This window comes from Propithecus coquereli, unplaced genomic scaffold (genome assembly GCF_000956105.1).
Source record: "Propithecus coquereli isolate 6110/MARCELLA unplaced genomic scaffold, Pcoq_1.0 Scaffold212, whole genome shotgun sequence".
NCBI lineage: Eukaryota > Metazoa > Chordata > Mammalia > Primates > Indriidae > Propithecus > Propithecus coquereli.
Window position 1 is genome coordinate 1,503,296 of NW_012146301.1, and position 26,840 is coordinate 1,530,135.

Consider the following 26,840-nt stretch of genomic DNA (forward strand, 5'->3'; position numbering starts at 1 on the left):
AGGTACGCAGGTCTCACGGTGGTTTGGAGAAGTGGAATCCAGTCTGAAGTACTTAGTGTCCCATTGGAGATACAGGTCCAGGAGTTTATATCTGAGGTGGGAGGAATGGGGTGGAGTCTACAAGAGAAAGAAGCAAAAGTTGTTTCCTAAAGATGTGTTTGAATTTGAGGTGACTCCAGCACATATCATGATGATGTATGGTATATATTTAAAGATAGAGGACAGGACAGGCATCTCTCTCAGAGAGATGGAAGCTGGAGGTGTAGGTGATGGGATCACCTGTGCAGGGATGTGAGCTGGAGACAGGGAACTAGATGAGTTCTGTAGGAGAAGGACTACATCCAAGATGAACATAGACTATAGATGAAGCGCTGTATTTAGCAGGAGGTGAGTCCTGCAGGGAAACTGAGGGAGGAAGGAAAAGTATGAGAACTAAGAATGATCAGTGTCAGGAAACTGAGAGTGGTGAGTATAAATATTTTCCAGGTAGAAGGAACAGAGCTTGCGAGGGAGGGAAAGAAGCAGGACATGACTCTGAAGTTTCTGGCTTAGATAACAGGATAGGTGGATGGTAGTTCTATCTCACCAATATCAGAAGAGCAGACGTGGGGGAAAGGTGTTATCTGAGGTACCTTGGGAATACACGGGAATAGATTCCCCATTAGAGGGCTGTGGATCTGTGCTCATGAGCACACCAGAGAAGCTGCGTTTCTCAGGTTGGCTTCCCCAGGAAGATTGTTATGCGTGGAGTTTATTAGAGAATACTGTCAGCATCGGCGTCTTTGGAGGAGGGCTGGTGAAGGAAGCAAGACTGGACAGAGGCAGAAGTTGAACTGCAGTCACAACAGAAGCCTCAGCTCGTCTTACAGAGTGCTGTGGAGCCTCCAGAGCCCTTCTGAGTTGTCCCACACTGGGGCAAGGGGGCTGAAGCATTAAACCTCTCACAGCCAGCCGTTGGGGGTAGGTGGCAGAACTTGAGCAGATCAGCGCTCCTGGATGCATGCCATCCACCGAGAGAGCCTCAGTTGAGAACCTCAGGTGCCAACACTCCTAGCAGCTGGAAGACTGGGCTCTTCTGTCCTGAAGGAGGTGGGGGATCTGGGCGGCATTACAGCATCCACAGTCTGGCCCTGGTCTCAAGACTACACTGATAATCATCTTCTCCTTCCTCTGCTTTCCGCCCTGGAGTCCCCTCACCATTGGCTGGAAGGCTTACTTGGTAAAGTGCCGCAGACTGTCATCCCTGTGGGGTCTCAGTCTCTGGTCCCCAGGCCTTTCTTGGGCTGTGTCTGCCATATGTGTCCATTCACCATGAAAATTGGGTAAGGGAGCACCAGGAGGTAGCCCAATGGATATCCTGGATGCCATACACATTCTTCCCTGCCCCCTTGTTGTGCCAGTAGTTGCTTGTTCGTGAGGGTCGGGGTTGATTACTGCTGCCAGAATCATGGCTCCACTCCTGTCCTGCTAGTCTTCTGGACCACGAAGCCCACAGTGACCAGGCAACAGCTGTTACTTACAATGTAATGGGATTCTTGCTGTATTCCCTGGTGGAAGTGTCCCCACCTGTGAGCCATGCTCTCATGAAACCTAGAGTTGCAGGGACAGGAAGCTCAAGTTGCCCAGGGTTGTTGCCAGGAGGGAGGGTAATCAGGGTCACTTATTTTCAAGGCCCCCGTGCTCTACCTGTGCAGACAGCACTCACATAATGGTTGTTGATTTAGGGCTAAACTGTGTCCTAGAGCATTGAGTGCCATCCTTGCAGGGTGTTGTCTCCAAGCTGATATTTCACCTGCACCCTCACCTGGCTGTGCATTGGTCTGGCAAGGCGGCAGCTCCTGGGTCTTGTGGTGTGTGTGAAGGTCCATGTGTCCTATGGTCTTGCCACTGCTGCTCCCTCTTTGCTATAAGTGGGTCTTTTGGTCTGACATGATGTTATTTGGGAACGCAGTCAATAAATCGAGCATTCTGTAAGCCCTCAAATAGTGGTGCTGGCTAACAGAAGAGGCAGAGAGACCTATAACTGAAATATTTGTCAATTCCAATTAAGATGAATTGCTGCCTGCCTTAGTTTCCTAGAGCTGCCAGAACAAAGCACCATAGGCTGGGTGGCTTAAACAACAGAAACTTATTTTCTCATGGTTTTAAATGCCGGAAATTCAAGATGAAGATGCCAGCAGGTTTGGTTTCTGGTGAGGCCTCCCTCTTTGCCTTGCAGATGGCTGCCTCCTCACCGTGTCCTCACATGGCCTTTCCTGTGTGTGCGTGCACTCCTGGTGCCTCTTCCTCTTATCTGGACACCAGTCCTGTTGGATAAGTCCCACCCTTATGACCTCATTTAACACTAATTTCCTCCTTAAACACTCAATGCTTGTTCCTGTCTGTATCCACTCGCCTCTGGCTCAGGTCTCCTTATCCCCTCCCTCCCAGTCCCCTAAACGACCAGCCAAGTCACCTGCCATGCCCAGGGAATCCATACGTGTTATTGCCTCTGGCCACTTCTCTTTTCACAGAGTTGATGGCCGAATGCACCACCCAGCTGTGCCCACTAGGGGTTTCCCCTCATCCCCAGCTTTCAGGGTCACCCCGGGTAGAGCCATAGTGCAGCCATGGTCCTTCACCTGTAACTCATCTCCCAAGCCGGCCTGTCCATGAACCACATTTGACTGTTTCCCCCTCTGTCACTTGGTCATGAGGGGCCCACCCCCATGTGGCAGTGGGCATGAGCTGGGAGAGGTTGTGGTGCGGCAGAGGCCAGCAGGGTGGTCTGGTGTGCCTGCTGCTGCAGCTCACCTGTGCCCTCTGGCCCTGCCAGTGCTGATCCCACATGCCCATGTCCATCTGACCGCGGCTTTCTGTTGGGCCCACCTGGCCTGATAACTTGATGGGTCTCTGCTGCTGACTACATGCTCATTTTATGGCCCATGGATGGGCACTCCTTGATCCAGTTTCGTGCAAGTGTCTAATTCTTGGCTGTGTGCGCATGCCCTTGCTCCAGGACCTTAGGGACCTGCATTGCGGTTCTCCTTTTGTGGCTCGCTGTAAACTCCAAACAGTGTCTTTCCGCATCCCAGATACTTGGAGCACTACAGGGTCTGCCAGGTTGTACAATGAATGAAACAGACCCAAACCCCTTCTCTCTTGGAGCGTGCATTCCCGCCAAGAACCTGTGAAATGACGCAAACCTGTATTTGTGGCTGTCCTCATGGCTTGCCAGACTCCTCCATTTTCATAGGCTGGTCTCCACTTATCTTCTGGAGTCCACAGCAGGACACCAGCCCCTCAGCTCTTTCCAGAGCCTTTATGTTGAGTGGTCTGCTGGATAGCAGGGGGCATATTACTTATTTATTCCCAAGCTTACTGAATTGTCTCTTAGTATCCAGACATCTATATACCTAAATCTCATTAGCTTAAGCCTCCTGCTGAACCTCTTCACTAGGCTTTGTTAAATCCTTTGTCTTTAGGTTTTATTCAAATGCATGTGATAAATCACCACATAGAGAACTCTTCCATTAAACCACCACTGAAGAAATTATCTACTGTGTTTGTGTGCATGCATGAGAACTATATATGATACAGGTATATTGGAATGTACACGAGGGGAAAGTTTATTTTCCCTCATTTTTCAACAATACTTAGTGCTTGTATGCTGTGGATGCCGCTATGGAAAAGACGGCCCAGTCCTCTTCAGGATGGAGCTTAGGTCCTGTCTCTTTCTGAATTACTGTGTTTCACTCTTTATCAGTAAGACCACAATCATGTTTTGTGCCTGTCACATACTAAGTACTTTGCATATGTTATCTCACTTATTGCCGGTGTCAGCCTTGAGAGATGCAGGTTTTTCCTTCATGGCCCCTGAGGCTCAGAGGGACACTTGCTTGCCTGGGGACACGCAGCTGGTGATGGGGACCCGGGGTCGGGACCCAGCTGTGTCTGACTCCAGCTCCTCTGCTGCTGATCCCTATGTCATGCCCCTCCTCACTGAGAGTCCTTGGTGATTTTTTCCCCTTTTTTCCATTGGCTGGCAGGAAACTCAGTGCCTTCACATTTAATCAAAGTTCTAACCCAGAGTTAAAACTTTTGCTTCTAACTTCTTCTGTCTGTTTCAAAAATATTTGTTTGTTTTAATGCCTCTATATTTTTTATTGTAGGCAACCTCATATTGTGTTATTATATTTAAAATAAATCTATTATTTGTTTAAAAACTGTTAGTTTTCAGATATTTTTCATAGAACCTGGAGTTTATTTGGTCAGAAAGTCATTCAGTTAATAATTACTATACATTCAAAATGATCTGTCTGCAGTTTTTAATTTTAAGCATTCCAAAATAACACTCAAGTCCTCTTTCGATTTGTTCTTTAGATCTCTCTTGCCCGCTTCTGTCCAGTTCTGCTTCTGTTCATCTCACCATGTGGCACCTGCCTGGCTGCTCCCCGCCAGCCCTGCCTGTGCTTCTCTCGGGGGTCCAGGGGCACAGCCAGACTGCAGGAGCAGCTCTCTGACCATGGTGGGTGGGTGGTCTCCTGTGCTCTGTGGGCACGAGAGAAGTAAAGAACGTGTGATTTCCTTGGTGAGTTTGTGGTCAACTTCAGGGAGCTCAGGCAAGTGCACTTGAGATAGATGAACATCTAAGAACGATGAAATATCCGCTGAAGAACCCATGGCAGTAAGAATCAGAGGAGAGCCATGAGTGTGGACTGACGCTGCAGAAGACGGTCCCATGGATGGGCAGGACTTGAGTGTGTGGAAGGCACTGGGCGTGTCATTCCAGAGGCAGGACCAGCGGGAGGGAAGCATGGAGGCGATGATGGAGGCGATAATGAGACCCTGAAAAGGAAAGGCCTCCGGGAACCCTGTTTGATTGAAAGGTGGGAGGAGATGTCGTGAGAAATGGGACCTGATATAGCAACTGATAATGGAGGGAGGTATTTTTAAACCCGACAGTGGATTTTGTTTTGGACATTGGAAGCTGCGAAAAATGGTTTATTCAGTAACAAAGGTAGGACGTTTATCTCAGAAAAATTTGCTTTATTGCACCATGTAGATGGATAGGAGAAAGGGGAATCCAGTAGAGGACCAATAGAGGAGGAGACAAATAGAAGGTGATTTTGAAACTTCAGCTCGCAGGTGGAGGAATGCCTTGGTGGGGAGGATACCTGTCTCTTTGCCGAGCCCCTCCTTCTCTATTATCCCTAAATAGAGTGTTTCCCAATGCTCAGCCCTGCGCCTGCTGAGGTGTTCACCCCAACACTCAGCGGGGACCTCCCCAGCCTCTGGCTCCACCACTGTGTCGAGCTCCTGGCTCCCAGCTTTAGATCCATGGACTGGACTGCCCTCTCTCCTGGGCTCCGACCTAAATATGCTACTGCCTACATACAGGATGTCTCCACTGCAAGGTTTCACAGGCTCTTGAAATGTGCCATTTCTTTGCTAAATTTGCTTCTCCTTCTCACTCCCTACTTTGATGAAAAGCTCCATCATTTACCCAAAGGCCCAAACCTAGGGCTTCACCCTAGACATCTCCCACTTGTGCCTCCCTACTCCTCATGTCCTCCCCCCATTAAGTCCCATAGAGTCTCCCCCTGGGTGTGAGTCTGTCATTCATCCCCACTCCCAGAGTCAGGCTGCCCTCATCATTTGCTGGATTTCTGTAGCAACCTCTTCCCTGCTGTCTCTGTCACAGACTGCCTGCCTCCCCCCATCGCACCCCACAACTCGGCCTCCACCAGTGATCTCTGTGAAAACACAAATCTGACTGTGTCACTCCTACTCTAATCCTCAGTGGCTCTCTGTAGCTTTCAAGCTGGTTGAAACACAAGGCCCCAGCCTACTTTTTAGCCATATCTCCTTTCTATAGCCCATATACAAGTCCTTAGGCAAACTATGCTAAACTGTTTGCAATTCATCATAGCCCCGTGTTTCACACTGTCCTGCCTTCACATCTGCCCTTTTCTCTGCCTAAAACAAACTTCCCCTATACCAGCCCCTTCACCCCACCCCTTGCACACATACCCCATTTTTGCTTGCCCGACTCCCCTTCCCTCTTAGTGTTCTTGACACACATCACCTCTTTTGGGGAGTCTTCTCCAGCCTCCCAGTGGGATTCTGAGACACCCTCTGCTCCTACAGCCCCGCGTGTCTCAACGTCACTCACCAGCCCACCTCACTGTCAGTCACTTGCCTGCCTTGACCACTGTGTCTTGGGATGGGGGAAAGTTTTTGCTTTGTATCTCCATTATGTGAATAATGCCTGGCACGTGATAGGAACTCAGTGAATAGTCGGAGCATCAGTGAGCAAATGTGCGCTCAGTAAATACATTCAGAATGACTTCATGTACAGAGGCCGGCTGAACGCAGAAGAACAGTCAGGGCTGGAAAGACATACAGATATTCTCTGAGAAGACAAGTGGAAAGCAAGACCTTGTTTAGAGAGCGTGAAGAGGAGAAAGGAAATAAATCCAGTGACGAAGGAGAAAACCCAGGGACCAGGGAGCCAGGAGAGTAGAATGTTTCAGGAAGAAGGGATGTTCAGTAGATTCAGATTCCCACCCACCCCCCACAAAGAAGAACAAGCCAAGCAAAGCTCATTACTGGGAAAAGACCACTGGACTCAGCAAGCATGAGTTCACTTTTTTTTATTGTGTTGAGTTGTGTTTTCTTTTGTTGTTTTTGAGACAGGATCTTGCTCTGTCGCTCCAGCTAGAGTGCAGTGGCATCATCACACCTCACTGCAACCTCAAACTCCTGGACTCAAGCAATCCTCCCACCTCAGCCTCCCAAGTAGCTGGGGAGGATGACTAATCTCCTGACTAATTTTTTCTATTTTTAGTAGAGACGGGGTCTCGCTCTTGCTCAGGCTGGTCTCGAACTCCTGAGCTCAAGCAATCCTCCCACCTTGGCCTCCCAAAGTGCTGGGATTACAGGCGTGAGCCACCACGCCCAGCCACAAGTTCGCTTTTGAAAGGAGCTTCAGTGGCAAGGTGGGGATGGTGGGCTCACTTGGTAACCATGGAGAAGCTCGTGAGCTAGGGATCAGGGAAGATAAACATCACTTCTCTTCTAGTCAGCTGGCCTTGTTCTGGACCATCGGTCGTCACGCCTGCACTCTGAAAAGTTACTTTTACTGCCTTAAAGTAAATATGACCTTACCTACTCAAAGCACTTATAATTCACTGTGTGACATTTAGAGACTCTATAGCTCTGAAGGACAGCGACCCATGTGACAGCTCTGTGGACCTTGCTTCATTGGAGCTCGAGACCCAAGTGCCAACAGGGTCAGGGTGCAGTTGTCCCACATTTGTCACCAAGCTCAGTAGTGTGATAACATTGCCAGATGAGCCTTCCCCTCTTACGGATCTGTCTGGGCACTTCCACAGGTAGTTACCATGCAGAGCCCCTGTGAGCGCCTCATGGGCTTGTGGTGTGGAATATTGCTGTCCTCTGTGAGTCCTCTTCCTCGTCTCCCTCCACACCCATAGTGCCCCCTTCTTCTGTGCATTCATGTAGGAACAACGTGTTAGATGCACATCAGCTCTGCTCTCAGCAGCCCATGCCCTCTGACTCACTCCTCTCCACCAACAGAGTTGCCAGCTTCAAAGTGGGTGACATCTCAGAGTCATTTTGCTACTTGCAGCTGTGGATCATTTTTCCACTCTCAGGGCCATTACATAACTTTTCATGAGTTTGTGTTTTATTCATCCTCTGTAGTTATGTGAGCTCTTGAGGGGCAAGAACTGTTTTACTTATTCATGTCTTTTTTGGCTCAAATGTAGGGTGCCACCCTGAGAGAGTAACTAAGACACCACCTGGGCCTGCAAGACGTTTTTGGCCAGCCAAGGGAGGATGGCAGAGGCCGTGCTAAGTGCTGGGTTTCTGTCAGAGTTCACGTGCAGCCCTGAGGCCAGAATGTGGTGGTGGCCAGGTCTCCCCAAGGGGCTCAGCAAAGGTCGAGGGAAATCTTAGAGAAGCCAACACTGAGTAGGCATTTCAGTCACAGGGGACCTCGTGAGAAAAGGCACACATGCTCAGAACAGCTGTGGGGACAGCAAGGAGTGCATTTGCCTAAGATCAGGGTTGCTATAAAGCAGAGGCAGTGAAAAACGAGGCTGGGAAGAGAGCAGCAGCCAGGACATAGGGAGGCTTAGATCAAACTAAGAATGGTTTTTTCTCAGATCCTGCCAGAAGTGGGAAGTTGTTGAGGCCTTTTAAGCAGGAAAGTAAGTTAGATTTGTTTTTAAGAAAGATTGCTTTGGTCGTAATATGAATGTTGATTAAAAAGGTGATACTAGAGAAAGATGACCAGCTGGGAGATGACAAAGATTCTCTATGGATTCAGGATATTGTTTGTGGTGATGAGATGGAGGTTGCTTAATGAATTATAGTAATTGACAAAGTCAAGCCTTGCAGAGCGTCTCTGCATTCAGACCTCCAGAGTAATCATTGGAATCTCCTATAATAACAAACATCTGGAGGGGCGCAGTGGTTCACACCTGTAGTCCTAGCATTTTGGGAGGCCGAGGTGGGAGGATCACTTGAGGGTAGAGTTCGAGACCAGCCTGAGCAAGAACAAGATCCCATCTCTACAAAAACTGAAAAAATTAGCTGGGCATGGTGGTTTGTGCCTGTAGCCCCACCTACTTGGGGGACTGAGGCTGGAGGATTGTTTGAGCCCGGGAGTTTGAGGCTGCAGTGAGCTACGATGATGCCACTGCACTCCAGCCCAAGCAGCAGAGCAAAACCCTGTCTCTCAAAAAAAGAAAAAGAAAAACAGAAACATCTGAACAACGGAGGTGCTCTACACATCTCCACAGTTTCTCATTGCCTGTTTCTCTCTTTTTGGTGGCCACAGTGGAAGAAACCCTACATGCTATAATAAAATATATCTCTGTTCTCTGCCTCTGGTTCTTGGCAGGCAGGACCTAAATCCCCTGGAATCTCCATAGTGATAAATAAACACCTTTGTGTGGTTCTGAGAAGGCTGGGGGATCCTGGGTGGCCTCGGGATGGGGTCTGGCTGCCAGGGGAACCACCTGTGTGATTAGAGGGTTGGCACTTTCAGCCCCACCCACCCCCCAACCTCTGTGGAGGGGAGAGGGGCTGAAGGTTGAGTTGATCACCACTGCCCAGTGAGCAATCACGCCTATGTAATGAAGCCTCCATAAAAACCCAAAAGAACAGGGTTCAGAGAGCTGCTAGATGGCTGACTATGTGGAGGTGTCCAGAGGGTGTCTTGCCAGAGGGGACATGGGAGCTCCACGCCCCTCCCCGACACCTCGCCCCATAGATCTCTCCATGTGTCTGTTCATCTGTATCCTTTATAATATCCTTTCTAATGGGCAAACATAAGTAAAATGTTCGTCTGAGTTCTGTGAGTGGTCCTAGCAGATTAGCCCAAGAACAGGGGTGTGAGAACCCTAATTTATAGCCACTTTGTCAGAAGCACAGGTCACAACTTAGGGCTTGCAACTGGCATCTGAAATGGATGGCAGTCTTGTAGGACTAGGCCCTCCACCTATGGGGTCTGATGCTACCCCCAGGTAGATAGTGTGATAATGGAGTTAAGTTATAGGACACCCAGTTAGTATCTGCTAGAGAAAATCCCCCAGCGTGTCTGGTGTTAGAAGTGTTGTGTTGAGTAATATGTGAGAGTAGAAATGAAAAAACAGTTTATCGTTTTTCTTTTTTTTCCCCCCAAGATGTAGAACTTTATTTATAATCCAAGTAATAATATACTGTGGGACAGTGGTTTATAAAAAATATAGCACATCATTTTAAAGTAGATGGGGTCCTACTTTGACCTCAAAAAAATCTAGAAATATGACTTAAGAGTGGCAAAGCTGGAATTAGCTCCAGGTTTCCAGACTCCCTGCCCCCTGCCCTTACCACTGTTATGTCAAGGGGAACTGCCTGGTGGGAGGATCGAGAGGATAGGTTAAAAAATAATCCAGAGTCCTCACAACATGTGTGGTGTCTTCTTTCTGGGAAGAGTTTTGGCTCCTTCAGCTCCCAAAACCATTGTGAGGATTTGTCTGCATGTCCTGGCTGATTGATTGAAAGATCAGCTTATTGTTTTTCTAAAGAAATGCGCTCAAAACATAAAGTAGCATGTAATGAAAAAACAAGGGGTTTGAGGTTAAGGAATCCCAGTTTGACAGGGAGATCAATCTGGGATTGATCTATAAAATCTATAAAATACAGTTGTTATGAGGATTAAAAAAATTATGTAAGATTACATACCAGAAGGACTTATTAAATATTAGTTATTATCATAGCATTGAGCATCATCTATTTGTGGCTCTCAGGTAGTTTGAGAGATAGTTCTGATTTGGGAGCTAACCTGGTAGTAATTACCCTTATGGGCCAAACCACTAGTTTTTGTACTAGTATAGGGACGCAGAGAATGGCTTCTATGTTTTAAATGGTTGTATAAGTATCTACATAACATCCTTGATTTGATTTTACTTCTTGGTCTTCAAAGCCTAAAACATTTAATATCTGACCCTTCACAGAAAAAAAATTTTCCAGGCTCTTCTCTAGAAGATTATGTAGTCAGCAGCTTTCAAGCAACCTTTTTCTGGGAAATCTGAATTCTGAGTTTTGGTCATGGATCATTTGTGTGAACCACCAAATTTTCTCTGTTGGCTGATGCTGATAATGCTGCAAAATAAACTGGGGGATAAGACTTTCCATAAGGTATTTCTGTAAAATTTCCATTTATTTTGGGAACAGAATTAAGGTAAAGCCCACCGTGAATGAATCATGCTTGGTATAAGCCTAGGGGGACATTTGCCAACAAAGCAATGGAGTCATTGGTGCTCCTTTTTTCAATACCTGTTCATGTCATCGTGCTACTCAATGTCTCCTGGTCGATTATCACCTGCAAAGAAAGAGGATGCGGGCCGGGCGCAGTGGTTCACTCCTGTAATCCTAGCACTCTAGGAGGCCGAGGCGGGCAGATTGTTTGAGCTCAGGAGTTCGAAACCAGCCTGAGCAAGAGCGAGACCCCGTCTCTACTAAAAATAAAAAGAAATTAATTGGACAACTAAAAATATATAGAAAAAATTAGCCGGGCATGGTGGCGCATGCCTGTAGTCCCAGCTACTTGGGAGGCTGAGGCAGAAGGATTGCTTGAGCCCAGGAGTCTGAGGTTGCTGTGAGCTAGGCTGACGCCACGGCACTCTAGCCCGGGCAACACAGTGAGACTCTGTCTCAAAAAAAAAAAAAAAGAAAGAGGATGTGGAGCCTAGAGCATCTCTCCGTTATTCACACGTGCGTTTCAGCTTTGTTCACAGTGTTTGGTTGAAGTGAGTTAGCTAGACACCCTCCCTTAGTAACGTCTTGTGGCTGTGAAAATTGTTTCTCTCTTTATCCACCCCCAGCAACAGTTGTTAGGTGCCATCATGAGTCAAATCTGCCTGTAAATCACGAGAGTTCCTGTCGTTATTCAAGTATTTTTAATTGAATAAAATATTTTTGGTGTCTTAGAAGTGTTCTCAGGTCCTTGAGATTTTTTTTTTAAATCTTTAACGGCTCTATTGAGATAGAATTCACATACCATGTAAGTCGCCCACTTAAAGTATACGGATCAGTGATTTTTAATATATGCACAGAATTGTGCAAATATCACCACAATCAATTTTAGAACATTCTCACCACCCGGAAAAGGAACTCTGTACCCATTAGCAGTCACTCCCTAATCCTCCCATCTGCCCAGCCCTAGGCAACCACTAATCTACTCTCTGTCTCTCTAGATCTGCCTGTTCTGAACATTTCATATAAATGGAAACGTACACTAGCTGGTCTTTATGACTTCTCGCACTTAGCGCCATGTTTCCGAGGTGCACCCGTGTTGCAGCATGTGTGGAAGTGCCATCCAGCCGAACCAGTTTCTGTCACTGCCCCTTCATCTGGAGAGCTCCTGAGTAAGCTTCCAGTTGCTCTTGGCCTCACCAACACTCCCGTTTTCATTACATCTATTCCACAGAATATACTCAGTGCCCACCGTGTGCAGGCCAGGCTCTGGGTTGTCCCACAGTGAACAAGGCAGCGTGATCCTCCCTCTCCCTGAGCTCAGAGAAGAGGCAAGCTACAGGGCAGTAAAACGCCATGAGCGCTGTTCTGGGAGAAGCGCCTAGCCCAGCCAGGGAGAGTCGAGAAGTAGTGTCTGGAGGAAGTGCCACCTGAGAACTCTGTATGTTTCTCCACCTCTGGGGGTGGGGGGCGCACCTGTGTTACAAAGAAGCCCACCCAGCATTCGCATGTGTCCCAAGCTTAAATGAACCAAAGCACCTCAGAGACAGCAACTGGCACGTGGCACACTTCTCAGCACTTTTCCTTTTTAGTTATGCTCTTTCACTTTTTAGGCAGTTTGATTTGAAAGCCATTCTTGTCAAGTTGCTGTGCTTCCTTGTCAACAAAGCAATCTAATCAGTTAGAGGTAGTTTTTTTATGACTTTTCTTATTTCATGAGTTTATAAGTGTATAGTATCAGATGTGGAGTGAGTTACTGGTGCTTAGTTGATAAAAATCTGCAAATTAAGTGAAAACTTTCAAGTGAAGTTAAAACTAAGCTGTTTATCTCAATCTCCACCTCCTTGCAGAAATTACTGTTGTGTTTTTGGTGCTTCTGTAGTCAATCATACTGACCTTTTTGATGAAATTCAGAACAGAAAGATAGGATCAATCTAACTAAATTGTAATCCTTTTCCAAGACTGACTCATTAAGTGACCTTGAGAAAATCATTTCTATTTTCCATCTGCCTTGGTGTCTTCATGAGAAAGAAGAATGTGGTAGAATCTCATGGTGGTTAAGTTACTTGGCATTTTTGAGATATAAAAGTTATAGGCAATCCTAATAATTTTGCCGGTTTTTCCTTTTATCACTTTTTAGTTCCTTTTTAAAACCATGAATGAGTTTAGAGATGTACTGTGAAGCAGGGTAATGTTAAACAGGGTTATATTAGAAAAATCATCTTTATAATCATTTTGTGCAGTTTTTCTCCCACAAAGGCCATCTCTATGGGACTTCAAAACCAAAGAATGCTTGCAGTGCTGAGCAAACCACTGGGGTACTCACGAGCATCTCAGGAAAAACTCTTCTGCTCATCTTGAGAAGCCTTGGATTTCATGAAACGCACCCCCCCACCACCCCCCAGAGTTCAGAGCCTGCAGCCCTGTGCTGTGGGTGACAGACGTGGTTTTATGAATAAATCAGCCAGAGGCCAGGAGTTTCCAGAGTCGTGAGTCATTATCTCCCATCCAAGATTAGAGCGCAGACCAGCCATACCGAGATTTGGAAAGATCGTGTGTGTAAGCGATAGAGAGGTATATGCAGGCATGCTGTGCCCGTTCACAGGGGAGGTGGGCCACATATGGGCTTAGGATCAGGGAGGTGGCTGCACCCCACTTCATTCCACTTCACTCCTCTGCATCTGCCCCCCTCATGTGGACATGGTCAGCTGCTGTGGCTCTGGGAGGGCGGCTGCCCAAGGCACTCACGTCTTGTTGGAGACCTGTGATCAACACAGGTGGCATTTGTATAGGAGAGTATACGGTGGAGACGGTCACATGGGCGTCAGCTCTGGCACGCGGCCCTCAGGCTCCTGCTGGAGCAGTGACTATCTCCTATTGAGAGAGGACTGCTTGGCTTTCAGGATATTCTTTAAGTGACTGATTAGAAAGAGGCAATTCATAACTAGCATAAGGATCATCTAGTCCAGCTTTCTATTCACAGATGAGGAACCAGACTCGGTGTTTTATTCTGTTTGGAAATGACAGCGTGACTGAGTTCTGTGGAGGTTCGGTAGACAGGAGAACAGGAAGGGTTTGGATTGTAGAGAAAGAAGCCAACTACAGATATGTAATGAGCTGGGCCCAATCTACAGAGTCAAACGTAACTGCATTTTAGTGGCAGGGACAATTTGAGCAGACACAGCTGCCATCAGTGGAGGACACAGGGAGTGACAGGAGCATGCTGAGGGGAGGTGAGAAGTAATTTAGGATGGGGCTGGTTTTGCAGACCTTCAAAACAGGACAGAATAATTTGGACATGACGCCTTAAGATTTTTGGTTGGGGCAGTGGCATTGTGGGAGGGCTTACAATGCAGATTCACCTGCCATGGCATGCAGATTGGATTAGGAAGCGTTAGTGGCAGTCACGTCATCCAAGAAGCTGTTGACTTAATCTCAGAGTGCAACAACAAGGACCTAAACAGAACAGACCCCATTGAAAGGAATGAAAGGTCCTTGAGAGTTGGCTGGATTTGATACAGAGGAGAAAGCTGAGTCCAAAAGCACCACCAGGTTCTGGGCAATGCCAGCCTGACACGAGCCGGGAGAGCCGGAGCCTGCCCTGGCACGGCGCCTGCCGAGGACGAGTACGGGAATGAGAGGCAGTCACTGAAGACGTGAAAATAGGTGAACTCTCTGAGGGAGGAAACGTAAAAGGAGGGGAAATCTTGAGTAATCCCCAATCTCATTTTTAATAAAGAGTTTCACCTCTTCTGTCAAAACATTTACTGGTAACAAGTATCAGAACGAATTTTAATTTTGACTTTTATTTAATGATTTTTGTGTAGAACCACAGTTAGAAAGGAAAAAAAATGACCACAAACTTGGCAGACAAAGGAATGAGTGAGGGAAGAGGGAAACAAAAGATACTATGCAGAAATCAGTAATCTACCTGCTGAAAGATGCTCCTTCATATTTCTTCAGTGAGGCTGTCTCACTGCCCTTACCCGTGCAGTCCTTACTCTAACTTGTTCAGTGTTCACGAGCATGGAAATTGAATTAGAGAGTAGAGAAGCCATAAAACAAGGCCTTGGCATGCTCTTCCTGCGCTGGAGCCCCCACACCACCTCCTCCTCCTGAAAAGAATTGAGCATTCTCATTCTTTACCAAAATCAAAACCATACTCCCCCCCTGCCAAAAAAAAAAAGTTAGGACATCTTTGATCCTGACTGTCCCTGGAGGAAAGGATCCCCATTAGGGGAGAGAGGTTGGTCAGTCAGCTCTTTAAAAGCAAACAAAAACCAGGACACTGGACACATTACTCAGCTGGCAGCAATGCCAGTGCCACGCTCCCTGCTCACACCCCTCTGTGACAGTCACCCCAGTCTGCACCAACAGAGCCGGGAGGGCAGGGGCAGCATGCCCTCGCCCAGAGCCTGCTGCCAAGGTGAGTGGCCAAGCCGAACTTGAATCCCACTGCTCTTCCTCCAGAGTGCTTTCCCCAGCACCGCTGTGGCTCCCAGACGGAATTTACCAGATGCCATGCTTTGTTGAAACAAAGGGAAAATGCATGTTTGTCTTGAATTTGCAGCTGATGCTGAAACTAATTTAACCTATTGCTAGAACTGTACCCATGTCTTAGGAGACATGAGATCACTGTGTTAGGTGTCAGTCCTCTCAAGAGAAATGTCATTAAACAAGACCCTGGACACATGTCTGTCGACTCGTATGCCAATTGAAGTGTCCTGTCCCTTGCAAGGACTGTTGTGTCACGTCCTAGGCTCTGGCATAGCTTCCTGAGTAGATGCTGTAGATGCCTTCACACCCACTTCTCCTCACTGCCACCCCCAGTCGGTCCCTAGAACACCGCCTGTGGCCTTTGGAACTCCAGCAGACTGGAGCAAGAAAGAGGAAGATGTCATGTGGCAGAGGACAGCCGTATCATCGGAAACTTACATCTCCCAAGCCAAAAGGCTCTCAAAACTGAGCAACAGGATGTAATGTATCTCCTGATCTTACTACCAGGGAAACTGCCTTCTATTGTGCTGAGAAGATTGGTACGATTTGAAGTATCTTAGCACCCAAAACTGGTCAGTACAATAAACCACAAATAAAAAGTGAAACTGAGCGCTGTAAAACTAACCTGGAATTTTGTTCAGTCAATTATCTGCTTTCCCTCTGGTTTATTATTTTCTCCAATACCTACGAAGAGTGCGGCTAAGCAGTGCAGAAAGGTACAACATACTGTTTTTATAGCACTTGGTGCAAATGTACATCACATAGTTAGATTCAATCTTCTGAGTTTGTCTAAGGTTCACATTTTTGAGGCATTAACAATGAATCAAGTTTTTCAAATATGCAATAGAGTTCATTCTGAGCCCAGTATTACCCTCCCATCTCTTATCTAAATGATGAATGTATTGCTAGTTTGTGTGGTGGTGATAGTGAGCTTTGTTTGGGTTTTTGTTTTGTTTTTCCCAGTTTTGTAACAAAGCTTTTGCTGATGACAGCAGCCTACAGTAATATCTCTTTCCTCTATATTAGTTGCACTTACTACTATAGTCACGTAACGTATAATGACATATTTGTGAACGATGGAGCATACATACAACAGTGGTCCCATAAGATTCTAGTGCTCTGTGTTTACTCTACCTTTTCTGTGTTTAGATATGTTTAGATTCACAAATACTTAGCAGTGTGTTACAGTTGCCTACAGTATTCAGTACCAGTACAGGCTGTGTAGGTTTATAGCCTAGGAGCAATAGGCTGTACCATGCAGCCTACATGTGTATTAGACAACACCATCTAAGTTTGCGTAAGAACATTCTATATGATGTTTGCACAAAGACGAAATTTTCATTGGACACCTTTCTCATAATGTATCCCCGTCATTAATCGACGCATGACTATAGTTCTATGTCTAATAAGATGCCTCTCACTCAGTCTGAGTGCCTCTTGTTTAGTTTCTCATGTGCATTTGTTTTGTCAGTTCAACTAAACTCTTTCAGGGCCGTGGGAAATTAGTCATTTCTCTGTGTCACAGCCCTCTTCACCTGGCCCTAGGACAGTGCACTGCACTTAGAAGGCAAATGAATAAAACTAAGCATGTTCATACTTACACCAAAAGGTGCAGCTTCCACAGAGCACTTGGGAACAGCACAATCACCAGTAACCCTTTTATAGGAGGAGTTACCACTGTGGTTTCATGATCTCCTAGCGCTGGTTCTTTGTAACTCGTGGTTCTTGTGTTGGGGAGGGGAGTTTTGCCGTGTCCGTGAAGAACGTGTGCTTTGCAAGACTCCTGCCACCTGGGTCTTCATATTCCAACTAACCACGAGGTCTTTGCTAGGAGAACCACATAAGACTTAACTCAGCAGTGTGCTTCACTGTGTCTGTGTCCATGCATTTATTCATTCAGCAGCAATTTCTTCAGTACCGACATATGCCAGGTAATACACTTGGCTGGGTCTCCAAACAGGACAGGCCCCAGGGAGCTGACAGCCCATTGTGAGAGTCAGGCCAGTCACCGTGCAGTTGCAATAGGATATGCTGAGGGCCACGCTGGGAAGGGACAGTGGGATATGTGAGAGCATATAGAGTAGCATCTAACCCCAGTCTCGGGGACAAGCACAGGCTCCCCGGAGGGAGTAGGGAATGCGAGGTGGGTGATGAGAAAGGCAACTTGAATGGCAGACAAGAGGCTGAGAAGCTACAGTAAGAAATTTTAATTGTGTCCTGAAAACAGTGGAGACTTGTTGAGTGGCATCAAAGAAGGTTCTCTACAGTTACCTGAAAGGCTCTTAATGTACTCTCCCTTTTTTTCTGACTACATTATCTGTGTGTGGCTGGATTTTCTTCATATACTTCAAAAGCCAAAGTAATAGAACAGAGTTGAGTGCAGAAGGCAATACAGACCCCAGCTGTTTTCCTATTAAGTCAGACACTAAAGAGTTTTGCAAACATGGAAAACAATGTCACTCTGCACATTAATTCTTCTTCTGTTTTGGAGCACATGGTTACTTTTTATAAAAAATATTTTATGTTAGCAAGTAATGGGTTTGTGATTGTTAATGAGTTATTAAATATTTTAAAATTAATAAAAGGCAATGGGAGCCCTGTGTCTGGCCCGTATTATGCCGTGAGAGCTGCGAATGCCCGAGGAAAACCCCAGTGAGCTCTTGTGGCTCCTCTCATGCAGTCGCTGCCTGACCGTCCCTTTCAGAAACCTCCCCAAGCCTGTAGAACATGGGCTTCTGTTCCATGTAACTTCTGCTGGATAAAATGTAGAAACTGTTACTGCTCCTCAGTTGGAAAATTCATCATTTATTTATTTTTACAAGAATTTTTATTTCATTTGAAAATCTCCTTACAAGCTAATAATAAATATTTCATTAAATGTCTGTTCAAAATGCAAGCTGTTTCCTTCTTCCTTTTTAAAATATGTGGTTATTGCTTTTGAAGAAGCCAAGGTGAAGGAAACGTTTCCTGTTTGTAGAGGCTCATGTGTAACCATACATAAAGAACAGATTAGTGTCAAAACATCCTAGAACCTAGAGCTCCTGTAACTTTCTGCTTTTTAAGCACTTTTTCGCCATCACTGGAGTAGAGAGATTGGGGTTTTGTTTTGCTTTGCCCACTCTTTCACTCTCGCTCTCTTTTAAGAAATGAAATGTAAAGGATGCAGCTAAAGGCTCATCCCCTTCCTGCTGTCGGTAGCTGGCATGTTGTGTATAATGCCTATGTATGTTTTTGTATCTTTACGCCACACATATATATCAGAGTTTCTCGACCTAGACACTACTGACGTTATGATCCAGGCCATTCTTTCATAGGAGGGGCTGCCCTGTGCATTGGAGGATGTTTAGCAGCATCCCTGGCCTCTACCCATTAGATGCCTGTAGCAGCCCCCTGATCCCCACCCCCTTCACATGACAACCAAAACTGTCTCCAGACATTGCCAGATATCCCCTGGAGGGCAAAGGCACCACTATTATAGACCCATAAAAAAGTTAAAATAGTATACTGTTGGTCTGAGTATTTTTAAAATTTGTGTGAATGGTATTGCGTATCCATATTCTTATACATTCACTCAACATTGTATTTTTGAGATTTACCCATGTCGATCTGGTTTATTTATTCCAGCTGTTCATATAATAGTTTTTTATATAATAGAACTACTTACTAATTTCTCTACTTGGAACTATTGCATTTTTTACATCTTCTTAATGTTATAGTCATTGCTCCCAGAACATCCTTATACATGGCCTCTTCAGCACTTGCCACCCCATGGAGATGAAGTTGCTGGGTCGTAGACTAGAATGGTTTCGCTAGATTTGACAGGTTGCTCTCCAAAAGGCATGTGCCAATTTATACTCGCATCAAGAATTTATAGAGTTCCCATTTCCTTCACATCATCCCCACATCCCTTGGTATCGTTAGGATTTTTATTTTTGCCAGTCTTGTGGGTATGTAATAACTTATTGTTGCCTTCATTTGCATTTCCCTAATACTAGTGAGATTGAACATCTTTTTATAGGTTTATTAGCTCAGAATTTCCGTTTTGTAAATTGCCTATTCGTACACATTATCTACTTTTCTCTTGAGTCATTTATTTTTTCTCATTGATTTACAAGTGTTCTTTATATATTCTGAATACTGTTCTTTGTTAGTTATATATATTGTAAACATTTTCCCTTAATCTGTAGTTTGTCTTCTAATTTTGGGGTTTTTTAATCAACAACAATTAAATTTTTAATATAAAGGTTCTTATTGATAATGTAATTTTTAGCCATCTTTTTCATAATGATTTATGCTTTACATTTTTGTTTTAAAAATTCTTTCCTATCCCAGTGACATAAAAATATTCTTATTTCTTCTAAAAGTGTTAACAGTTTAGCTTTCCACATTTAAATCTTTAATCTGTTGAGTTATTTTTATGTGTGGTGTGAAATAAAGGTCTAATTTTATCTTTTCCTGTCTCTACAACCAATAGTCCCAGTACTGTTTATTTAATGGTCTGTCTTTTTCCCACTGACTTATAATGCCTCCTCTGACCATCATATAATTAAATTAGAAATCAGTATCAAAATGATAACTAAAATAAAACAAAAATTCACACCTTTGGACATCAAGGAAAGAAATCATAATGGAAATTAAAAGATATCTAAGAGTGAATAAAATAAAACTATTACCATCAAAACTTGTGGAACATAATTTAAGCAGTTGATGTAATTTTTAAATATCAAGCTTAAAGAAAATGAGACTGAAAATTAAAGAGTGAAGTATACCCAATTTAGGAAGTTAGAGAAAGTAACAACAATCTAAAGAAATGAGAAAGAATGAAGTAGAAAGTTGAGAGCAAACGTTAATAAAGTGGAAAACGGGCCAGGCGCAGTGGCTCATGCCTATAATCCTAACACTTTTGAAGGCCAAGGTGGGAGGATCGCTTGAGCCCAGCAGTTTGAGGTTGCAGTGAACTACGATGATGCCACTGCACTCCATCCTGGACCACAGAGCAAGACCCTGTCTATAAATAAATAAATGAGGAAAGTGGAAAACAAAGACACAATGGAGGGAATCAATAAAACCCCATGTTGGTTGTCAAATAGGTGAACCTGGCAACCTTGATGAAAAGAAAGCACAAATAATACTAGGAATAATAGTAGGATAGAAGGGATATAATGGCAGATTTTTAAGAAACCATAAGATTACTTTATTCATACCAATAACTTTGGTAAAATAGACAGTTGTCTAGAAAAATAGAACTTAGTAAAAAACTTACTCAAGAAGAAATAGAAATTGGTAAACATTTTTGAAAATTGTTCCCAAACGTCTACTAAAGCTGAGCCCAGCAGTTCCACTCTTGGACAGCAGAAAGGCAAACACATGTCCACTGCAAGACATGGACTGGAATGTTCTCAACAGCATTATTTGTAATAGTCAAAGACTAGAACTACCCAAAAGCCAATCAGTGGTAGAATGGATAAGTTATCGCATATTCACGTAATGTAATAACCATAAAGCAGTTAGAGTGAATGAACTACGATTACATGTAACGGTATGGACGAATCTCTCAAATACAGTGTTGAACAAAGTAAATAAAACACAAAAAGTACATTTATATGACTGTTATATAGGGTGTACTTTTGTGTGTGTGTGTGTGTGTGTGTGTTATCCTCTAATGTAATCAAAACAGTACTTTGAAATCTACCTGCCAAAAATCTACAGGTGAAGTCTGTGAAATCTTTAAGGACTTGCTATCTTCTACAAACTATTCTAGAGAACAGAAAAAGAAGGAGAGCTTCCCATCTAGTTTTTTGAGGCTGGTATAACATTGTTTCTAAAACTAGACAAGGCCATTATGAGAAAGAAAAATTATGGAACAATTTGTTTTTTGCTGATGGGTATATATAATAATCCTAAATAAAATATTAGCAAACTTAAACTCAACAGTGTTTAAAAAATAAACATCTAGTATGATGTACTATATTAGGATTTATCTCAGGAATCTTAGAAAATATTATAATTATAATCCACACATTAACAGATTAAAAGAGAAAACCCCAAATGCTCATCTCAGTAGATATGAAAACAATTTGATAAAATTCAGTACCCATTCATAAACAGATAGGAACGCCTATTACCAGTACTTTCATTCAACACCAGTCATAGCGTAATGAGAATAAAAACCAAACCAAAACAAAAACCACACATAAGGATGGAATGGGAAAAACAAAACTGTCATTATCACAGATGATGACTGTCTACCTAGAAAATCCAAGAGTGTCTACAAAGCACGAAAACTAATAAGAGATCATAAGATTAAAAAAGTCTCAGTAACATTCCCTCTACTGAAATCACTTAGAAAATACAAGTATAAAAAATTACTGTTTACAAACAGCACTAAAAACTTTAAGGTACTTAGGAATTAAATCTAACATAAAATCTGCAAGATCTCTAAATGAATGGAAAGATTCACCACATTCCTGAACTGAGCCTGGTGAGACGCAGTACTGTGATCTCTCCACACGTTGCCAGTTCCAGTGTGTAGCAGAGACGGCTGGCTGACTCCCCGTATCCACATTCCCTTTGCTTTAAAAATTGGGTTTATTTTTTTCCCCTTGTGACACACAGCTACTACATTTCTCAGCTTGCCACCACAAAGACTGGGGGTTCTACCAGTGGCATGTAAGCAGAAAGGCATGCAGGACTTCCAGGAAGAGTCCTTTAGGCAGGGGACCCTTCTTGGAGGACAAGGTGGAAGCCTGGTGCTGAGGAGCAGCAGGACAGAGGAGCCGAGGGCTGAGGCCTTCGGGACACTGCCCCACCAGCCTGGGCTGCCTGAGTCTAGACTTCTGCATGAGAGAGACACCAGCTTCTACCTTATTTTTAAGTTTCTGTTATTAATATTTTGTGTTACCTGTCATATGGAGCTAAACCAATTCCTAACTGCTGTATACTCAAAATTCAAAAGTGTGTGCGTGCGTGTGTATTTTGGTGGGACTAGACTTCTTGAAGTTAGGCCTAAAACTATGCAAGAGTATTTTAAAGGAACATAGGAGAAGATTTCTCTACCAAACTGTAGTAATTAGTGTGTTATTAGCACAAGTTAGGCAAATAGTTTAAAGAAACAGAAATCTGTATAATGTTTATGTTTCAGTACTTGTAGACATTTCATATAGGACCTAGTGCACAGTCACTTTTTGTAAATGTCTTGTGTATAATGGAAAAGAATGTATATTCTCAATATCAAGTGCAGTCTGTATATGTCCATTTAGACAAACTTGGTATTTATTTTCTCTATCATTTTTTTGTCTGATCTATCAATTACTGAGTTATATACTGAAAATTAAATATGTGTCTGGATGTTTCCACTTCTCTTGTAATTCTAATAACTTTTGTTTTCTATACTTTAATACCGTCATGTTATATATAGATATGTTGATGTATTCTAGCAATTTTATCCCTGATGTCTTTTTGCCTTTGAGGCCTATTTATTTGACATGACTATAGCAATATTAGCTTCCTTTGGTTAGTTTTTCTCTGTTATTTCTTTTTCTATCTCTTTACATCAGACTTGTCTATGTCTATATTGTAGGTTTGTCTGTTGGGGGGAGGGAGGTGGGAGTGGCTTTGATTTCCCTAACTTTTTTTCAAATCTACCTGTTTTTTCCCCATAATACCTTGTTCTTTTCTTTTTCTAAAGTCCTCTTTTTATATCTTAGTCTTTTTAAAGTTTAAAGTCATTTTCAGATTGTTCTGTATTTATGTCCTTGGGATGTAGTCATGCTATCTGCTGTACATGCTGACTCTTGCTTGTGATGGGTTGTTTACTCATTGATTTTATAATTTTTGTATTCTAAGTCTTTCCCTGTGGGAGCTTTATCTATAAATCCCACATAATGCCAGGATAAGAGAGTATCTCTTCAGGGTAATTTTGCATTTGCTTTTGCCTGGCTCCTTAGATATATCCATCTCCATCCCAGAACCAATTTTTATGTAACTTTTTGATGGGTTCTGAGACCACATATGTAGTGTAACTTGAACCCCAAATTTGCTTACAGTTCTCAATTCTCAGGCAGGACCAAGATTTCTGCTCCCTCCCTGGGGAAGATAGACTTTCAGTTTGATTTTTCTCAACGTCTCTTTCACCGAGGGTGCTGCTATTTGAAGGTTATCTTTAGACAGATAATTGAGCTCAAAATTACTACCTCTTTCAAACCCAAGGCCTCAACCCAAATAGGTGATAAAAGCCAAGTGGTTCTGGGTTAGCAGGACCTGGGTGCACCCTTCAGCCCACCCTTGGCAGCCCACTCACTCACTGCTCTGCTTTCCAGCCCACTTATTCCTGGCACCCTGGGACCGCCTTTTCTTTTCTTATGGTCAGCTATGCCTGTAAGGTATTTTAAAATATTTTATCTAGCATTGTTAGATCTTTATAGTAGGACAATTTTCAGGTTATCTTAGTCTATAATTTTTTCAGAACTGGAAATCTAGAAATAGAGATTTAAATTAATACATTCAAAGATTGGCACAAAGCTAAAAAACAAAACATGGATTTTGTTAAGAGCATCATGTGATGCATCTTTTTTCACATGGGGACTTTTATTCATGGTTGACGTAGACTGAGTAAGGAGTGGCGTAGCCATCAGTCTTCAGTATCCATAGAGTCACCCTCAAGAGGATGGCTACCAATCCTGACTTCTGAACTTTTTGCCCTGTTTGTAAGATTTCCCTTTGCATTCTCTAACCTGTCACTGAACCTAGGTTTTATCACAGCCTGCAGTCTCCCTCCACCATGCATGCTCAGAATTTACTTAAATAGAAGAAGGAGAAGGGACAAAGGGGAGAGGAGGGAGGAAGAGCATTTTAAAGAGCTGCTGAGGAAAACTCCAACATTCTGGTTGCCTGCAGTGAATTAGCCTCCTCTCCAGTGGCTTCCTTCTTGTCGCACCCTGCAAAACCCAGCTCTTAAGGTCAATTGGAGCTGGGCGGTGTCAGTGGGAACAGCGGGGCTGAGATTAGGAATATGCAGATGTGCCTCCCACTGCCTTCCAGAGCCAAATTGCACAAACAACGTTTACACTGCCCGTTACCTTCTTTTCTCCTGTGCACCTACCACAGGCTGCCAGTTTTATCCTGTCAAATGCAGGGTGTTATGGTACTTTAGGATATGAATTGCTTGCCTAGAGCAGATCGATATGACAGTTCATTCCTAGTCTGTAGAAGTGACTGCACCAAGAGAAGCTCTTCCAGGCATCATGATGCTTCTGCTTTTTCTGTGTCTGGTAATCGTGTGTTGATCTCTTTTTAGGGAGGAATGATCAACTGGAATCGTCTTTTCCCTCCTTTACGTCAGCGACGAAATATAAACTATCAGGATGGTCGACAGTCTGAACAAGCAGCCTCCCCTCCTCTAGAGGTTTCTGAGGAGCAGGTAATCAGTAACACTTCGTGCTTATCCTAAATCCATGCCTCAAACTGCCAGCAGTTTTGTCAACAGACTTGAAAGTAATCAAGCGTGTAAATACAAAGATTTTGATGGCAGTTCGGCTGCCACCAGTGTAGAGACTTCGGGCTTTTATTGGCTGCTGTGGGTCTTATGAGTTTGAGGAAGGCATGATTTGAAAACAAAATATATTGGGGGCTTATTTTAAAATCTCTTATACTTTATATATACTGTGCAAGAAATAATGAAGTTGGTTCCCTACAAAGGGTCTAGGGGAAGGAGGTGGAAGGATGAGGGAGTGGCACTTCTCTGAGTACACCTCTGGTGTGGTTTGACTTTTGCATGGTTTTGAATCACGTTAATGTTTTACATACTCAAAAAGCAACAAGGACAGGGACAAATGTAAAACTGTAAAGAAACAAGCAGATGATCCAACTGTATTTCAAAAGAATGATAATAGTCACATTGAAGGGAAGGAAAGTAATTTCAGTAACTTTTGAACATAATATACCTTCAGTCTGAAGAAGAAGAAGAAGAAAAAGAACTGCAAACAAATCTTAAACTGTTCTTCGTAGGTTTATTTTTCATAATGGTGTGCAGTGGCATCCCAGTAGCAATGAGCAGACCTAGTGCCCAGATCTGGTTTCTAAACACTTTTCCCCACTGAAAGGAACCAGATATCTTTAGAGAAATGGTGAATCCCAGGCCCACAGTAGGGAATGTACAAGATGACTCTGAAACATCTTGTTCCAGGAAGTAAGGAAATATACGGTAGTTGGTGGGGCATGTCAGAAGGACTCTGGAGCCAGCTAGGGGGGTCCCACTGGCCACATCTGGGACATCAGCTTTGAGCATCAAAACAAATGAGGATGGTAGCATAATATGGCTCATGGGATGGGGAGGAGGATGCAAGATAGTACTGATACTAGGTGATAGATATTTATATAACACAGGTATGGGGGGAAGGAAGTGCTTTTCCTAAGTAGAATGTCAAGTAATAATATACAAAGAATGGTGGCATTGGAAAATTACAATTTTGCAGCCATCACAGTAGAAATCAATTCAGGGAATTATCATCAATATATGAAGACTAAGCCATTTAAGAAAAATTAGCTGGGTGTCGTGGCACGTGCCTGTAGTACCAACTACTCAAGAGGCTGAGGCAAGAATCGGGATCACTTGAGCCCAGGAGTTTGAGGTTGCAGTGAGCTACGATGACGCCACTGCACTCCAGCCTGGGCAATAGCGCAAGATTCTGTCTCAAAAAAAGACTAAGCTATTTATATACGGACATCCGGACTTATGGGGGTTTGAGTTTCAATTTTACAATGGTGCGAAAGCAATACGCATTCAGTAGAAGCCATACTCAGAATTTTTAATTTTGATCTTTTCCCGGGCTAACAGTGTGTGGTAGTGATGCTCTCGCAGTGCTGGGCAGCCGCAGCAAGCCCTTCTGTTTCTCACTTTCAGTACAGTATTCAATAAATTACATGAGGTATTCAGTACTCTATTATAAAATAAGGTTTGTGTTAGATGATTTGCCCAACTGAAGGCTAAAGTAACTGTTCTGAGCACGTGTGAGGTAGGCTAGGTAAAGCTGTTATGTTCTGTAGGTTAGGTATATTAAGTGCATTTCGACTTACAGTATTTTCAACTTACAGTGCATTTATTGGGATGCAACATAACGTAACCCCGTCCTAAGTTGAGGAGCATCTGTACTCTCAGATTATCTCCCCACAAGTTATTTATTGATACAAAAGGAAAATAGTAACTGTGCAGTGGAGAAATTGGATGCCACCTAACCAGGTTATCAAAATTAACATTCTGATAATGAAACAAAGAGTCATCGTGTTTAGATCCTGAAAAAGATAGATAAGTTGTGTGTTACAATCAACGTGCATAACTTTGATCATGAAGGAAAATCTGACAAACCCAATTTGAGGGGCATTGTATAGCATCGGTCCCCAACCTTTTTGGCACCAGGGGCCGGTTTCATAGAAGACAGTTTTTCCACAGATGTGGCGTGGGGGAGGCATAGCTCAGACAGTGATGTGAGCAGTGGGGAGCGGCTGTAAATACAGGTGAAGCTTCACTTGCTCACCCACCACTCGCTTCCTGCTGTGCAGCCTGGTTCCTAAGTTTCATGAAAGACAATTTTTCCATG

General features: G+C 43.9%; 1 protein-coding gene across 1 annotated transcript in view; it reads left to right on the forward strand.

Annotated features, from left to right (window-relative positions):
* Nucleotides 1-26,840, forward strand: part of UBAC2 (UBA domain containing 2) — a 175,336-nt gene that overhangs the window by 131,689 nt on the left and 16,807 nt on the right. Inside the window, exon 8 of the mRNA XM_012644452.1 lies at nucleotides 24,542-24,664. Coding sequence (XP_012499906.1) covers nucleotides 24,542-24,664 — 123 coding nt within the window. The remainder of the gene's footprint in view (nucleotides 1-24,541; nucleotides 24,665-26,840) is intronic.